This window comes from Podarcis filfolensis (assembly GCF_964270895.1).
Source record: "Podarcis filfolensis genome assembly, chromosome: 8".
In the NCBI taxonomy this organism is placed as follows: domain Eukaryota; kingdom Metazoa; phylum Chordata; class Lepidosauria; order Squamata; family Lacertidae; genus Podarcis; species Podarcis filfolensis.
This window is the reverse complement of record NC_139611.1, coordinates 29,388,278-29,404,566: the sequence shown is the minus strand read 5'-3', so window position 1 is coordinate 29,404,566 and position 16,289 is coordinate 29,388,278. Positions and strand designations below refer to the sequence as shown.

At 45.6% G+C, this 16,289-nt stretch overlaps 1 protein-coding gene across 4 annotated transcripts in view; it reads right to left on the bottom strand.

Moving 5' to 3' along the window:
* LOC310768158 (neural-cadherin-like) overlaps window positions 1-16,289 on the bottom strand; it is an 88,327-nt gene that overhangs the window by 20,235 nt on the left and 51,803 nt on the right. For all 4 annotated transcript variants that reach the window (XR_014551187.1, XM_083625881.1, XM_083625882.1 and 1 more), the window contains exons 16-23: window positions 16,062-16,205; window positions 15,159-15,442; window positions 12,353-13,967; window positions 9,260-9,353; window positions 7,566-7,750; window positions 5,649-5,878; window positions 3,898-4,175; window positions 3,027-3,241 (exon numbers count right to left, since the gene is read on the bottom strand). Coding sequence is in view for 3 of the 4 variants with exons in the window: in XM_083625881.1 (XP_083482007.1) it covers window positions 3,027-3,241; window positions 3,898-4,175; window positions 5,649-5,878; window positions 7,566-7,750; window positions 9,260-9,353; window positions 12,353-13,967; window positions 15,159-15,442; window positions 16,062-16,205 (3,045 nt within the window). In the remaining variant the exon portion in view is untranslated. The remainder of the gene's footprint in view (window positions 1-3,026; window positions 3,242-3,897; window positions 4,176-5,648; window positions 5,879-7,565; window positions 7,751-9,259; window positions 9,354-12,352; window positions 13,968-15,158; window positions 15,443-16,061; window positions 16,206-16,289) is intronic.

Below are 16,289 nucleotides of genomic sequence, written 5' to 3'. Positions count from 1 at the left end.
TCCTCCCCTACCAGTGTAGAGACTTATAGCACAATCCAAAAACCTAGAAGTAAGTCAGACTGAATTCAATGAGGCTTACTCTCAAGTTAAGGGGGGAGTTAGGATTGCAGGGTTGTTCCCAAATTTGCCTCCTCCCATTTGGATGCTCAACACTGCCACTTGTGAGACAACAACTATAATATGAGAGACGGGGGCAACATAAAACATTCCGTCACACCCTACATACTTCGACTTAGGGTGTGACCAGATTGCTACTATTTTTAGGGTGGGGTTCAATCACATACAAGCAAATTCAGGTTTCACAAGAACAGAATCATAGAACTGTGTAGAATCGGAAGGGACCCCAACCCCCCTGAAAACCTGCCCACAGCTATTCCTGGGTTGCCTCAAACCATCAACTTCTGGTTAACAGCCAGATGCACTGACCCACTGCTCCACAGGAGGTGCTTTTATGGATAGCTGGTTGGGTGGTCTTACCCCCCAAAAGATCAGCCTTCTTTCAACAAAGGAAGTGACTGAAGCAACTGAAAGTGCGAGGAAAACACTTGCTTTCATGCAACATCATCTAACCTCCCTGCAAATACATCCCAGTGAACGCTCATTAAATATAGCTAACATCCCTGCAACAAACCAGGATGAATTCTCAAAAAATGGGGCAGCTGGAAGCACCCTAACAATACTATGAAAATAAGAAGGAAAGTGACTATAGTTTTCATTCAATCTTCCCCAAAATAGATTTGCTATTTCCACCAAGCCATGTGAAAATAACATGAAGAAGTAAGGCTTCATTAATCATGCAATACCTGCCTCAAAATAATTTGAAATACTCAAAGCAATAGATGCTTCCCAGTGGGATCTTTTTGACAGAAGGTCTGCTTCGTTTTCCCTTTGATGACTTCAACTCAAGAGATGAGCCAGAAGCCACACTCAGAAAGCACTAAAAACACCCATCGCTACATCATTCAGTGGCCCTGCTCGCATGTCACAGTGAACCAGTTACCGTGAACTCGGGAGATTGCTTCCGCTTCGCTTCTCCCCTAACACAAACAGGGAGAATAAACCACATTGCTCATAGATACAGCAGAACTGGGAGTTGCGGTTTGTTTCACTCAAACAAACCATGACCAAGAAGCACCATCATGGTTAGTTTGAAGCAAAACAAATTCCAATCCCCAGGTTGGATGCAATGCTCAGTCAGGGTTCATGGTTTGTTGCGCCCAGTTTTGTTTGGGGAGGAGCCAACTGGGAGCCTTTTGCACATTAACAGCAAACCATTCACTATGGTTTGCCATGATGTGCAAATGCAACCGTTGTATTTTTTTAAAGGACTGGCGTACCATTAGGGAACATAAGCAGCCCTGCTAAAGTGCATGTGCTAAACAAGTACAGATTTGTCACGCCACCCCCACCCCCAAAAAATCTGTATCTCATACCAAAGGAACAGTGGCCTGGCTCACATGTCCCAGTAAACCATAGTTAAAATAAGCTAAGGTTTAATGTCAACAAGCAGCATTTTGGTGCTGGGACTGCCTTTTGCAATAAAAAGGTACCCAAAGGCATATAAAATCCCTATTTTAGCTTAAAATGTGTACAAATGTGCATTTCAAATTAAAATGTGTGTTTTAGGGTAAGACGCGTAACAAAAAAAGAGATTATTTTCTGCTGTTCAAAAAAAAAATCACAGAAAAGTGTGGAAAGAGGAGAGAATAGACCTGGAACATATGGAAATATGACATGGACTGGAACTGGACTCTTCCATCCATGCCTGCTTCTATGGCACAGTACAGCAGTACCTTGGTTCTCGAAAATCAAGGCACAGCTTCCGATTGGCTGCAGGAGCTTACTGCACTCAATTGGAAGCCATGTTGGAAGTTCGGCTTCCAAAAAAAGTTCACAAACTGGAACACTTACTTCCAGGTTTGCAGCGTTCAGGAGCCGATTTGTTCGGGAGCCAAGTCATTCAAGTACCAAGGTATCACTGTATACAACATTCATGGCTAACAAATGTGCATTTTTATACTATTTTGTCTGTGGGGGATTTAAATGTGGTTCAGCTCTTCAAAAACAATCCAAGATACTGCCTAGCAACACTTCATCATTATCAAGTAAAACACCTGTCCTTAAATACCTTAAATAACCTCCCAGGCGGCAAAGAATTGCACCCTCTTTTTATATTAGTTTGTTATGGGCATGTATTTTGCTAGAAGAGCTGCAAATTCCATATGTGTTTGCGTGGGCGTGTTGGCAAAGAAGCAGGGGGGGAAATTGTGCTCCTGCTGGGGACAGCAGGGGTGGAGATGCATACAAAATTGTGGAAAGGTGCCTTCCTCTGTTCAACTTTCCCTGCTTTTTTAAGCAGACACCAGTTTTGGCCAGGAACATGTAGTAAGGTAAGGAAAGTGGGGCAGGCACACAATGTAGGAATCTGTCCTCCTCTCCAGGGAAATATATATTACTGGGCAGCCTATATAAATGTAATAGGACGCGGGTGGCGCTGTGGGTTAAACCACAGAGCCTAGGGCTTGCCGATCAGAAGGTGGGCGGTTCAAATCCCTGCAACGGGGTGAGCTCCTGTTGCTCGGTCCGTGCTCCTGCCAACCTAGCTGTTCGAAAGCACAAAAGTGCAAGTAGATAAATAGGTACCGCTCCAGTGGGAAGGTAAACGGTGTTTCCATGCGCTGCTCTGGTTCGCCAGAAGCGGCTTAGTCCTGCTGGCCACATGACCCGGAAGCTGTATGCTGGCTCCCTCGGCCAATAAAGCGAAATGAGTGCCGCAACCCCAGAGTCGTCCGCGACTGGACCTAATGGTCAGGGGTCCCTTTACCTATACCTATATAAATGTAGTTAATAAATAAAAAAAATCTTGACAGCTTACCATCATACAACCTGCCTGTCTGAATGAACTAAATAGGTGTGATAAACAGATGAGCAACATCACTTGGGATTGTCGCGATGATCTCCCCGCAACCCCTGTAATTGTGTGTTTCTGTGGGCAATGTGAGGTTCCACCAATCAAATGCAAATACCTATTGCAATGAAGTTTTCTGAGTTCCCAGGTCCCGAATCTGACAGGGGGCCATTGTATAGCAAAAGCCCATCTGGAACATCGGTAATAAACTCGAGGGAGAGGGAGCTCTCAAAGCAAGGCCTGATGGGGCGGAACCAGGCATAGCCATTTCCATGGAAACTGTGCTTTGTCTGCTGGCAATCTGGTCCATGAAACGAAGCAGAACAATGGCACCTGAAACAAACAAAAGCAAAAGAGTAAACTTTTATTTATAAAGCATTCATTATTACTATTCACACGTACACGGCACTTTGCAAAGAATGACGAGGCAGGTCCCTGCCCCGAGGGACTTACAATCTAAAAAAAGACACAAGGAAGACAACAGAGGAAGGAGAGAGGGAAGGAGGGCAGAGAGGACTGAAGGCTTAAAGAACAAGGCTTTGTATCATTTTATATAATCTATTAACAATAATACAGTAATTTCCCTTCCGTCTCAGTCACAGCAGCCACTATGGAGAAATTATCTTAGCACTTTAGATTTAAGTATACCCTGTGGGTGTGAGCTTAATCTGAAATGTAAAAGGTTCTCCAGCTTTGTTCTGATGCCATGTGGATGGACTGCATACAAGACTGAACATCACATACATGCATTTGTCTTGGAAGGCAAGACTTTATGTCGTTAGGCAATTGTTTTAAAAATGTTCAATAAAGTTAAAGAAAGAAAGAAAGAAAGAAAGAAAGAAAGAAAGAAAGAAAGAAAGAAAACAAGGACCTCTTAAAAGGTCCATGCATTCCCCCCTCCCTTTTTAACACAGTAGTTTTATAGCTTGACTTCTTACAAGAGGAAAACAAGAGGGATGGGGAATGTGCGAAACAGAGTCTTTTCTCACCTGTAACCATTCAGCATGTCAATGCAAGTTCCTCCATTGAAACAGGGGTTGTGAGAGTACGAGCTACATGACCGGTGGACTCTCTCTCTAGCTGCACAGGTGCAGACGGCGCTGACGCTGGTTGTTATGGAGACAAGTGACACACTTCCGGTGTCCATCACTGTGGGGATGTCACTCACCGTGATGTAGTTCACGCACCCGCTGCTGCCGCTGCAGTCTGTCCTGTGGCATTCATCCACATCAACCTGAGAAACGTTCACTCCTAAAGCCAGCTGGATCTAAAGGGACAAACAGCCGCCACACTGCTTAGCAAAAAGGGCTTCCCAATCCTCCCAGTCAGTTTTCCGCGTCTACAACATAAACTTTTGTGGTCACTGAATACATGTCCTCATCGTTCTGATTGCAACACTTAAGAATCGTAGATTTGTAGAGCTGGAAGGGGCCCATCCACCCAGTGCCCTGCAGTGCAGGAGATGCAGCTAAAGAAGCCCTGACCGATGGTCATCTGACCCCTGCTTTAAAACCTGCTTTAAAATCTGCCATCTTCCAGTGGGAGTGTATTCCACTGCCTAATGGCTCTTACTGTCAGAACGTTCTTCCTAAGGTTTAGTCAGAATCTCCTTTCTTGCAATTTGAATCTAATGAAATATTTTAATTTAGTCAACTATGTAATAGGCTTATGTTACAAAACGAATATGGATTTTGAATTTGATGTTTGTAATTCTTTTTCAGTTTGGGAATAAAGTTTAAAAAAGAATCTAATAATAATAATAATAATACCATCTGGCTGGGTTTCCCCAGCCACTTTGGGCAGCTCCCAACAGAATATTAAAAACACAATAAAACATCAAACAATAAAAACTTCCCTAAACAGGGTTGCCTTCTAAAAATCAGATAGTTGTTTATTTCCTTGACATCTGGTGGGAGGGCGTTCCACAGGGCGGGCGCCACTACCGAGAAGGCCCTCTGCCTGGTTCCCTGTAATCTTACTTCTTGCAGCGAGGGAACCACCAGAAGGCCCTCGGCACTGGACCACAGTGTCCGGGCAGAATAATGAGGGTGGAGGGTGGCCGAGGCCGTTTCGGGCTTTAAAGGTCAACACCAACACTTTGAAGTGCGCTCGGAAACATACTGGGAGCCAATGTAGGTCTTTCAAGACAGGTGTTATGTGGTCCCAGTCACCAGTTTAGCTGCCACATTCTGGATAAGTTGTAGTTTCCAGGTCACCTTCAAAGCCCCACACTGCAGTAGTCCAAGTGATAACCAGGGCATGCACCACTCTGGTGAGGCAGACTGCGGGCAGGTAGGGTCTTAGCTTACATACCAGATGTCTCCCCTCCGGAGCAGCAAAAAAACAAGCTGCTTCCATCTTCCATGTGACTTTTGGAAAGAACACAGTTGTAGTAGAGCACATGCAGAAAAGCCCTGGATTCAATCCCTGGCATCTCCACTCCCATCAACCCCAGCCAGCATGGCCAGTGGCCAGGGGTGTTGGGAGCTGTTCTCTAACAATGTCTGGAGGGCTGTAAGCTTCCAATCCCTACATGGACTAATCGTCTGAGCTGGAACAAGGCAGCTTCCTAGTCTTAAAAATATGTTTATTCCATCGACAAGCCTTTCGCCCCGTGACAGTCCACTGGGTTGCGATACATTTCCTCTGGAGTCAATGGGATTCTGTCTTGCACCCTGAAAGGACTTGCACGTCAGCCAACATCACATCAGCCCAGACGGCAGACGGGTTGCAGCCTCACCTTGCTTTTGAAGGCAGCAACCTGTCCCAGCAGTTTCTCTGGCCTGTAATAGGAGGAGCCATTTTGAACCACAAATCTCACGTCAGTCTGTCTCCCGTCTATATTTGTCACGCTGAAAACCACAATGTCCTCAAGGCGGACCGAGAAGATGCCTGCCAGAAGATCCTTAAACTTGTCGTGCCTGCTCTCCTCAGGCTCATCCTTCCTTATGAACTCTTCTGCAGTCATGTCTGATATGGAGATGGGTGGTTTAAAAACAAAACCAGCTTATCGGTCTAAGAGTCTCAGGACATGCAGTTAACTACTTCATATATCTTTATTTGAGACACACACACACACACCTGTTTCCATTTCTAAACAGTGCACACAATCCTCAGAAAACGGGACAATAAAAGAATAAAAATATATCATAAAACCAACTATATTTAAAACTATTTTTACACTTCCTTCGCTTTTCCCAAGGAACTCGTGGCAACGTACATGGTTCCTCCAAGCCCCATTTTATCCTTACAGGTTAGAGCATGGGTGGGCAAACTAAGGCCCGGGGGCCAGATCCGGCCCAATCACCTTCTAAATCCGGCCCACAGACGGTCCGGGAATCAGCGTGTTTTTACATGAGTAGAATGTGTCCTTTTACTTAAAATGCATCTCTAGGTTATTTGTGGGGCCTGCCCGGTGTTTTTACATGAGTAGAATGTGTCCTTTTACTTAAAATGCATCTCTGGGTTATTTGTGGGGCATAGGAATTTGTTCTTTTTTTCCCTTCAAAATATAGTCCAGCCCCCCCCCCCAAGGTCTGAGGGACAGTGGACCGGCCCCCTGCTGAAAAGGTTTGCTGACCCCTGGGTTAAAGGTTCAACCTGGAGATTTGAACCAGGCTCTCCTTGCCCAACGCTCTAACCATTACACCATACTGGCTCTCTCATTGGCTTCCACTGCAACCTGGCTAAGGTCCATTTCACATCTAGGAACATAGGAAGCTGCCTTATACCAAGTCAGACCACCTAGCTTAGTACGGCATACACTAACTGGCAGCAGCTCTCTGGGGGTTTCATACTAGAGTCTCTCCTGGCTATTCCTGGAAATGCCAGAGACTCAACACATAAGTAAGCTCTCTCTCTCTCTTTGCCGAAATAGCTCTTCCCGCTAGTTGCCTTTCTTTCATACATTATACGATCACAGACCTGTTAAAACAACAAAGAATGGGGAAAAAATGGCTTCCTGATAGTACTCTTGTGAAGTGGTTCACAACAAATTCCTGTGCACATGTTGTTCAGTAAGTTGTGTTATTTTTAACTCAATTATTACAAATTATACAAAACTACCACCCAAAAAAAGCCACATTAGGTAAAGAGAAAGCAGACGGCTGAAGGGAATCTTTGGTGAGGACCCACAGCTCTGGGGCAGATGCATGGGAAAGTCTCAGGTCCAATCTCCAATGGCCTCTCCAATTAGGGCTGGGAAATATTGATGGAGAGCCCCTAAATGGGGAACCTCAGGCCCCTCAGAAACCAAATACGGCCCTCTAGGTCTCTCTACCTGACTCTCGGGACTCTCCCCAGCCACGCCCCTCTCCCTAGGCCACACCCCTTGCCAACCCTCCCTCCTTGGCCTTTTCTCCTGGCCTGGATGGAGGACAGAGGGGTGAGTCTGAGTGCTTGTAGCAAATAGTCTACTGTGCAAAGGCAAAAAAAGTGACATTTGTTGCTTCACCTCACTGGTATGTGACCTCAGGAGGAAATATGGGTTTTTCTGTCTATCTAAATAAGGTCCCATACATACCCTGGTTGGCGTAAAAACACACACCAGCAGACTAGGCTGTTCTGCCAATAGAATTCAGCCCCCTGATACCAGTAAGAGGCGAGATGTTTCTACACATGATGGGAATCAAAACTCAGCCAACGAAACAAAACTAACCTGCCAGGCGTACGGTCGCCGAGTTCCGAATGGCTTCGTTTTCTATCTCTCTGACATGTATCTGCACAGTTGCTAGAACGTCAGGCCAGATTCCATCTGACACTCTGATTTTAAACTCGTACATTCCCTGAGGAGCATTATCCACCATAAGCAGAGAGCCAGTCCTTTGATTCAACCTGAAAGATCTTGAACCACAAAACACACACTCATGCTCTGCAATCAGTAAAATGTCTCATGGGCAACACACTTCATTCTCAAGGGGCACCATTTTCACCCAGGCCAAGTTTATTTAAACATTCTAGGGGCATTTATTTAGCTGCGTTCTCTGGTTCTTGTTAACACAGGGAGATTTAAGTGGAAGGTGTGCCTCCCTGCACCTGATTTTGCTTCCATATACTCTCTGTGGCTAAGCAGTGACCAATTCTGATGTAAATGTCTTCTTGACAAGGATTACTCCTGCAGAGGCAACTGGATGGGGGAGAAGCTCTACTTCCTCAATGTATATTTTACTTACATTAACGTATCATCCACATACCCAAATTACGTAACATCCACACGTCCGCTGCCCAGGGGAAGACTGGGGAACCGCAGGAGTCCATGCCTCTCTTTCTGGCCCTTCAGCTTGTCCCTACACTATACCCCTCACTAACCCTTGCTTTGCACCCTTCCTTGAGTTTTTGCCTGACTGGAATTTGTCCTTGAATTCTGATAATGCCTCTCGTTTCCCTGAATGAAGGACTGGGGGCGGGAGATAGAGTTGAGAGTGTATACAGAAACTGGGCCCCTTACAAAGGTAACATTTACGTTCCTTGCTCTTCCTACTTTCACCCACTGGCAAATTGCTCCGAGGGACCCCGTCCCTGGCCAAGAAGTGGTGAGCATTTGCAAATTCAGAGACGGCAGGCAAGAGCCAGGAGACGGAATAGCACCAACAAGGCTTCCAGGGGCTGGCAACGGGCCTTTTGCTGGGATGTGGTCCTCAGCCGATGCCCTGCTGATGTCAGACCTGGCTTCCGGCAGAGGGCCAACATGCCTTCTTAAACACTCAAGGACATTCATTGGGATCACTGATGGGTGTGGCTCCACAAAGCATGTATTATTTGAGTGTTGAAGGATGCACATTTGTCATTCACACTTCTAGTTACAGGTAGGTAGCCGTGTTGGTCTGCCGCAATCAAAACAAAATTAAAAAATTCCTTCCAGTAGCACCTTAGAGGCCAACTAAGTTTGTTATTGGTATGAGCTTTTGTGTGCAGGTATCTGAAGAAGTGTGCATGCACACGAAAGTTCATACCAATAACAAACTTAGTTGGTCTCTAAGGTGCTACCGGAAGGAATTTTTTTATTTTGTATTCACACTTCTGCCAACCTTGATGTGGGGGGGGGCACACAACTGCCGTGCAAAATGCTGGGATGCTATACATATGGTGCCCTGCCTTAATCCCGCTTCACACCTTTGGTAAAGGGGGCCTCAGTATTTCATGGCGCAAATGCGGCTGCATCAGTGACACGACAGATTGTCCCAACTGTAACCCGCAATAAATGGCAAGTGCAAGTTTAATAGATTGCCATCTCCGTACCAAGCAATAATCTAGGCTTTATATATACAAAGCACACATAACGAAACATAAGAAAATAATTACAGAAGCATAAATATTAAATATTGCTCTGCTTGACACAAATACAATCCTCACTTGTGCATTTTTCCTTCAGAGACAAATGTTTTATTGTCCCAGTCATCCTGGTCGGGTGCAAACACTTCCCCAAGCACCGTTGTCGACCATTTTCCTGTTGAGATAAATTATAATAAATCTGCATTAATTTTTTCCCCTTTTTTCCGAGGAGCTTGATATCCCAGAGCATTTATTGCTGCATTTGTCACTTTTATTGCTGCTTGGCTTTCACAAAGGTTATGATCCAAGACGTTTCAAGTAATGCAATAGCAAGTACTCTGATCTTTCATGTAAGTGCAGCTGGGAAGCTCGTCCACAAATACTGCATATATAGGATTGGGCACGCTCTGGTCTTCAATTAAATAAAATAAGATTTCTGTGCAGAGCTAACTAAAAACTATTCCCCAGATAAAGCTGATTTCTAGTGCTCGAATATATTGCAAAAAGAGAGAGAGAACATCTGCATTTGTGGGTTTTGTCCCTCAAATGCAACTAGCGGAAGAAAGTAAAGCAACAATGAAGAGTGTAGCTCTATAGCAACGGCTCTGCGTACCATCCCAGGTTCAGTCCCTGCTTTCTCCAGTTTAAAAGGCTTTCTGGGAACAGGAGCAGGGGAAGACTCAGCCCAGATTCTAGGAGAGGAGCTGCTAGCTGGAGTAGATAGCAACTTGGTCCAGCTCAGCAAAACCCCAATTTGTATTTTTACTATACACCTCATTCTCCCCAGCTCTTAGATTTGACCAGCCAGTTCCACAACAACCTTTTCCATTCGTCTGGATTTCATGGCCCTTGAATCTAGCAGTGACCCAGACCATGATCAACTCCCCCCTGGAAACCTATGTCCCCACTGTGGAAAGACGTGTGGATCCAGAATTGGTCTCCACAGTCACTTACGGACTCAACTGTTAAAACCATGTTTATGGAAGACACTCTTACTCGGCTAAGAGTGATCGCCAAAGAAGAAGAAGATCCAAACACAAAGTCAGAGACTGCATGGACAACAGAAGGGGAGCAGGGCTCAGAGCTGACTGCATAATACAGGGATACAAGTGTGCCTGAAGCAGCTGGGCAGGAACCTCTCAAGCTGCCGGGGCCTAGTGCCTGGACCCTCAGAGAAACCTCCCGCTAAGTACAAAGAACCAGATGCCTCCCAGCACACGTCACTAGCCTGGCAGGGCAGGGAGCATACCAGGAGGGGGGCAATGGGATGGAGGAGGAGCATCTGCCTTTAGGACAGAGGGTTGGCCCTTTACAGCTGTGCAGTTCTCCACAAGGGGGTGGAGCCTGGAGGAGGGGCATCTGGAGACAGGAGGCTTAAAAGGCCCCAGTTTCCCTCCCAACCTGCTTCTGAGCAAGTTGCTCACTTGCCTCTTTTTCTGCAGGATCTGGCACCAGACCAGAACACAAGACTGCATAACCATAAGCGCTAGAAGCTTGTTCCTGTTTCAAAGTGGCGTTAACAGGCCTAAATGAATTGTGGCCATTAATTTCAATGGGGAAACTCCAGAGTAGAAGTTAGCACTGGATACAACCCCAGAGATTCTAATTCGAGGGAAAGCATTCCTATGGATTTGCCAAACTTGATTCCATGTTGTTTAGGAAATGCCCTGCTGTTTCGCTGGTTCTAATCAGCAAAAAAAAAAGTGGGGGAAAGGGCACGGAAGAGTCCTTGCCTGAGGGAACTGGCTAATGAGGACAAAAGTAATATGAAAGCTAGCAGCTTGCTTTGTCTGATTGCCTAGGCAACACAGGAGGAGGCAGTTCTATGTAACCTGCGTCCAGGACAACCGCTTCTGCCTGCAGACTGCACAAATTACTTTGCAATATCAAATGCATGCAGGGTGACATTATTTCGTTATTCTGAATCACCTTGCCTGCTTGGGAGGAAGCCCATTTGGATTGAACTGCATTTGTTTCTGAACAGACATGCTGCAGATCTTTGCCATCGACACAATGTTCACTTTTTTAAAAAATGAAGTAAGCATTTGGAGTGTTACTCCCCTGCTCCACCCTTTAGCTCAGGCATCCCCAAACTCGGCCCTCCAGATGTTTTGGGACTACAACTCCCATCATAACAGGACCAGTGGTCAGGGATGATGGGAACTGTAGTCCCAAAACATCTGGAGGGCCGAGTTTGGGGGTGCCTGCTTTAGCTGATCGCACATGGGGTTTGCGTGCTGCCTTGCAAATTGCTACAAAGGGCCTTTTAAAGAAATGAAATATATAAAATCTTTGCCATTTCACACTAAGCATGTACAGAACGTTTTCCATCTCTTCGGTTTAGGATTTATAGGAAGAAGCATCATGGCTGCAACTAACAGAATCTTTCCTTAGATGGAAAGAGGCATCAAATCCCTTTCCAGGTCAGAAACAGTCATTGAAAACCAGTTGTTCTTTTAATAGTACCTACTGTGGTGAGGAGAAGCAGCTTGCTTGCTGCAACTCAAATCTGCACCACCAGGACATTTTCAATTTCCCCATCTATCTCTCACCCTTCATGATATAAGTCTGTTTCAGTCAGTCACTTATCTTTCTCATTCTCCCCATCCAGCCACCCATTCACAAGCTGTTAGCAAGGATGACCCACAAGTTGAAATTTTCATTTGGCCACAGTCATTCAGCTAGTTTGGACCAATCATTCCAGGGCTGGTTAATAGTCCGGAACAGTCAGCCAAAATGTCATCCATTAGCCTATGTTGAGGAGGAAGCACGATTCCTACCCACCCCACCCATTGCCTACCAAGCTTTGACCTGAACATATATGATCAAACTGCTATAATGGCAGTCCCAGTGAGTGGCAAAGTTCTTTTTCACTGTGGAAGCCATTTTTATTTTCCAAAAACGCACATAAAAATGGTGCCCACTTATCCTGTTGGAACTCTGATTCTCCACTCCACTGAAAGGAGTTCTCCTCTCTGAAAAGAAAAAGAGGGGGATTCAAACTGCAAATTTCAAGCTGGGTAAAATGTTTCTGAATTCCTTGTGGTCATTTCTGACCAGCCCTGGTGTACACTGGCTCTCTGTTTAAGTTCTTCTGACTGCGGGAGAGGAGATGACAGTTAAAGCATGTCAAGACATCTGTACAAATATGCCCATAGTTTATGCGATACCCACCTCTGTGTACATAAACATAGATCACTTTATGGCCAGCTTCATGGCTGTTGTCATTTTCATCACCAATAGTTATGGTCAATATGTTTGTGGAACTCATAGGGGGGCTCCCACTATCAGTTATAATAATGGGGAGGTGGAACAGCTTCTGCTTCTCTCTGTCAAAGGACCTCAGAGCGGTGATCGTTGCAGTATTATTTCCATTGTCGGTAAGAGAGAAATCCAAAGAATTCTGATAATCTGGTGGCAAGAAAAACATAAAAGGTGGCCCATTCTCATCACTGTCTGGGTCAAAAGCCCAAAGGAGAGGAGACGCAGGGCTCATGGAAACCAGCTGAGGCCCTGGCATATTTTCCCAGACCACAGGCATATATGGGGCCTCAAACCTTGGCCCGTTGTCATTGACATCCAGCAAGGCAACCAATACCGTAACACTTCCTGTTTGGGCAGGTAGGCCTTGATCAGAAGCCTGTATTATTAGACGGTACTCCTGAATGACCTCGCGATCCAGCGGTTTGGCCACAGTCACGTGGCCGTCCTGGTCTATCGCAAATTGTCCGGCTGGATCAGAATCCACCTGGATGGAATATTCAGTATCCCCATTCAAACCAGAATCCTCGTCCGTGGCCGTCACGGTGATTATGGTGGTTCCCACAGGTATGTTTTCAAAGAAAGGGCTCAGCTGGACAAACTGAGAACTGAAAACCGGCTTGTGGTCGTTACGGTCTTCTACTTCGATCAAGCAAAAGGCGGTGCTGGAGAAATCTAGGTCTTCCACCTTGATTGTAAGGTTGAACCACCTTTCGTGGGTTTGCTCATAATCCAAGGCCTTTTTCAGCCTGATGGTAGCGTGGTGGCCTTCCTTGTGGCTTTCAATGTAAAACTTCTGTTCTGGATCCCCACCAATAATGCTGAATGTCAAGTGAGCATTTTCCCCACTGTCTTCATCAGTTGCCGACACTTCCAGAACCTCTGAGTTGACGGCAATGGTTTCGGGGATTACAGTATGCCAAACTTCCTGCGTGAAGCTAGGGATATGATCGTTTACATCTGCAACCCAGATGGTTGCTGTGCCTGTCCCCGCCAGTCCTCCACCATCTTTTGCTTCAACAGTAAGGAAATATTTTTCCATCTTTTCTCTGTCCAACATCCCTTCCGCCACATAGATGTTGCCAGTACTGGGATTGATTTTGAACAAGTCCATATCCAAGTCATTTTTCACACTCTCAATTATACGGTAAGTCAAAATTGCATTGAGACCCACGTTCGGGTCATCCAAGTCTACAGCTGTCATCTCCATGACGAACGTGTCTTCAGGTGAGCTTTCAAAGACACTCCCGTTGCAATCACTGGGCATGCAGGTGAACACAGGGGCATTATCGTTTATATCCCAGATGTTTATAATCACATCTGCAAAGCCAGTAAGCCCTTCCCCTCCTTCATCTGTTGCCAGCACAACAAATCTCCAAAGGGCTCGCTCTTCCCGGTCTAACATTTTCTGGGAATAAATGCTGCCTGTGTTCTCATCGATAGCAAATACGTCATCTGCCCCATGTCCATGCAAGGAGTATCTCAGATCACCTCCATCCAAGATGCTATCAGGATCATTTGCTACAACCTATGGAGAACAAAGTTTAAGATGCATAGATCAAGTAACCACAGATCATAAATTCAGCATCATATATCAACACAGAACAACAAATAAAAACGATATACTATGTATAGGCTGAAAACAAACAGTATCCTTATCAAATGCTGGCAGCAGCATCTTTCAAACTGAAGCTATTATCCTAAATAAGCATCTGGCATTCAGACTGCATGTGAAGCACCAGCATATCTAAGTAGGTGAGAATCAGAGCCACATTTTCGTCACAAAACAACCTGATTCAAGTTCTAGATTTAGGAAATTGGCAAGAATGTAATCCATGCACATCCATGGAATCAGTTTGTTAAAGTGAAACCTGTGCAAATGTCCAGATTTATCTGTTGGCAGAAGAAGAAATTGGGCATCATCCTACCCTTCTGTACTGGAAACAGGAAACCCCAGGTGCACAGCTGAGAACCCTAACCAAGTTGCCACCAACAAACAGGCCGACTAAGGGCTGGTTCACTACTAGAGGTAGCCACTTTAAGCAAGCAGCAAAGCCACAAATCACTTTTGGGTTGCAGTTTCTAGCAGCACCACAGGCTGGTCTATGCATCACCTTGTTTCAGAGATGGGAGACCCTCTCAAAGTTGCTGGACTACAACTTCCATTACCCCTGCCCATTGGCCATGCTGCCTGGGGCTAATGGGAGCTGGTGGTCCACATCTGCAAGCCCACAGGACTCCCAGCACTGGGGACAGAGGATTCTGGTTTATTTTTGTGGCTTTTATCATTGACTTACCTTGGGAATTGTTTTGTAATTTCAATATTGTTTAGGGACTTTGACTTGATAGCCACCTTGAGTTCCTTGGAAAGTAGGCGAGATAAAAGTTTACTTGTTTTTATTTTAAGAAAAGCTTTTATCCCACCTATTTTCAAAGCAGCTATCAAGTCAAAATACCAAACAGCATTGAAAACACAACTACAAGGCACCATGAACACCATGAGGTCCTTGGTTGAGCCGTTTGTGAACTGCTGCATCACAACCAGGCATCCTGTGCACTCCAGGGAGGAGTAACCGAAGAGTTGAAGCTAGGTATACACAGGTATTAAGGCACTGGCTTCTGCACCTGGAACATGAGCAACTAAGTGGGGCTGTGTCACACCAACTCTTGGTGCACTGTAACCGCTCACTCTTATTTGCATGAGCCATTCCCAATATACCTGAAGAACGAAGACCGGAAGGCCATCCAGTTCCTCAATCACACTTCCGTAATATTCATTGAGAGAGAAAACGGGAGCTTCGTCGTTTTTATTCACGACGTTGATGATTACAATGGCGTAATCCTCCCATTTCCCATCAGAAGCCAAAAGGTGGAGTTCATACAACTGGGCTTCTTCGTAATCTAGTGACTGCGCAATGAAGACGACTCCTGTTTCTGGTTCAACATCAAACGCCCCTCCGGTGTTTCCGGCTGTTATCTGGTACCTTAACTTTGCATTAGTTCCTAAAAGTGGGGAAATGGAAAATGTGCTTTCTGTAAAACCAGGATCATGGTGATGAAGAAGATGACGATGAGACACTCCTTTCTGCCTGGCATTCCGTAAGGCGGGGTAGCCAATGTGCTGTCCTCAGGATGTTAGTGAACGGCAACACCCATCATGCCTGACCGTTGGGCACACTGGCAGGCGTTGATGGGACTTGTAGTCCAATAACATCTGGAAGGTACCCTGCCATAAGGGCAGCATTCGGAAGCAAATTGCTTACTGTGGAAAAGTTAATCTAATCACTGCATCGAACCTCAAGGGCCCTGCCTGATGTTCCCACAGCTTCCTTGCTCTCTTTCCCGTATCAGAGATGTGTACTGCCATATGGCAAACCCAAAGTCATCCTTCCCCAGCCCTAACTTTGTTTAATGTGCCTAAAGTAAATAATTATTTGCCCCAAGGCCTCGCACGGGCTTCGTAAAGGAGGTGCTCAGCACCTGTCAAGCTCAAAACGGAATGTTGAGAGATAAAAGACCTGTTTCCCCCTTCCTGGAGCTGCCACAAGACGGTCCCGACGCTCCGGAAAAATTAACTCATTAATATTTCAGGTGCCGCCACCAGGAATCCCGAAGCTTTTACCTTCGTCTTCATCATTAGCGCTGACAGTGGTGACAGTTGATCCCACATCTTGGTCTTCCTCCACATTAACTTCATAGACACTCTTGGTGAATATGGGCTTGTTGTCGTTGACATCGCTGATAAAGATGCGCACGTAGGCGGTGTCTGGAGAGATGAGGAACAAGAGATTAAAATACTCAGCTGTGCCACTTCTGTCAGCTGCAATTCCTGAAACTGTCTCGCCTCACG